Below are 1602 nucleotides of genomic sequence, written 5' to 3'. Positions count from 1 at the left end.
ATGTCTGTATGTATACATACACACACGCACATATATATATATATATATATATGTGTGTGTGTGTGTGTGCGTGCGTATCCGAGTATTTATGTGTAAACTGTGCAATCTGTGCTCTTTTTGGACCGCACAACATTTGTAAAAGGGTTGACAATCCCAATTCCCACTCACTGTGCACCGCACAGATACACAGCCGGGCCTGGTGGTGCTTCGCAAGAATGGTTTGTAGAGCAATACCGTGTTCATGGCATTGAATTCGACCATATCTGGGGATGGGAGGCCAGCGGCCAACAGATTGATCTCATGCAGGATACCCCCGCTGATATTCTTGTGAAGTCGTCCTTTTTCGCGATTCCTGTGACCCCTGAAGTTGGCAGCCTGGTGTGTGGTGTTTACGAAATAGGATTAGAATATTCTTTTTTTGCAGTGCCTGTGCCCTTGGGACGTTGTTCGTCTGATTTAATGTATATTAAACAAAAGGCATTTCTTTGGCTCGTTTCGTCCGTTCTGTAGCCTCCAGGAAACTGTCTTGTAGAATTGAAATAAAACAAACACACACTTTGGCTATTCATTGTGATCAATGGTGCTGTGTCGGGGCATTGAACTTCCTGTGGAATTGTACAATGCCGCTTGTAGTTTCTTCTTGGTATTCACCATGGAATTTATTTATACCACTCCGTGCCCTCCAGCTTTCCGCGACAGTAGGCCATGGGGTACCACTCCAAGGTGGTCCTATTTATCGTTAGCTTATTTCTTCCGCTTGCGCTCCATGTATTCACCATGATTTTGTTTATACCATACCACCCAGTTCCCCCCAGCTTACCACGACAATAGGCCATAGGGTACCACTCCAAGGTGGTCCCATTAATCATTAGCTCATTTCTTCCGCTTGTTTCGCTCCATAGCATAACCCGCTGCAATATATAAAGGCCAACTGTCGAGAAGAGGATTTTGTGGTGTTCAAACTCGACATTGACACACCAGCGGTCGAGACCGCACTCGCTTGGCAGCTGCTCGATGCAGACATAGCGCATCTGATCGACGAGTTCTACTTTGAAGACCATGTATCTGGCAGTCCAATGTGTTTTATGGGATGGACCTGGGGATGGAAGGATCATGATCTGGCCACGAGTATCAAGTATTTCCAAGATTTAAGGAAGTTGGGTATCCGGGCGCATTCGTGGGTATAAGCTGCAACTTTATAGTTTATAATAAGACACATGCACGAGAAGCTCAGACTATATTGTGAATTCTTTCAGAGTGTATTTGCTGATGCGGTGTTCCATGCTAGTACAATATCTGAGAGAAATATAACCCTCATCATCCAGATAGGACGGCTTGATATTCCTGTTTCGGTAATTGCTTCATAAGCAGTATACATTAATAGCAAAAAATGTAAGGAACGACTACAAAACGCTTATAGATTCTTACAAGTGCGCACGTGTCTCCACTAACCTCTTCTATAGGTGACATTTACTTTGCCGTGTCAAGTGTTCATATCGCAAATAGCTGGTTAAGTTTAGTCCTAGGTTATACATATATATATCTATATATAAATATATATATATAGATATATATATATATATATATATATACTACATTTAT

General features: G+C 42.4%; 1 protein-coding gene across 1 annotated transcript; it reads left to right on the top strand.

Annotated features, from left to right (window-relative positions):
• Positions 1-146: 146 nt before the first annotated feature.
• SARC_15735 (hypothetical protein) lies at positions 147-1397 on the top strand. The gene is made up of 2 exons (XM_014290150.1): positions 147-378; positions 903-1397. The coding sequence occupies exons 1-2, from the start codon at positions 301-303 to the stop codon at positions 1185-1187; spliced, it is 363 nt and encodes a 120-aa protein (XP_014145625.1). The 5' UTR covers positions 147-300; the 3' UTR covers positions 1188-1397.
• Positions 1398-1602: the final 205 nt, after the last annotated feature.

This window comes from Sphaeroforma arctica (assembly GCF_001186125.1).
Source record: "Sphaeroforma arctica JP610 unplaced genomic scaffold supercont1.6639, whole genome shotgun sequence".
Taxonomy (NCBI): Eukaryota; class Ichthyosporea; order Ichthyophonida; genus Sphaeroforma; species Sphaeroforma arctica.
The sequence above is the reverse complement of the archived record's forward strand: the minus strand, read 5'-3'. Positions and strand labels throughout refer to the sequence as shown.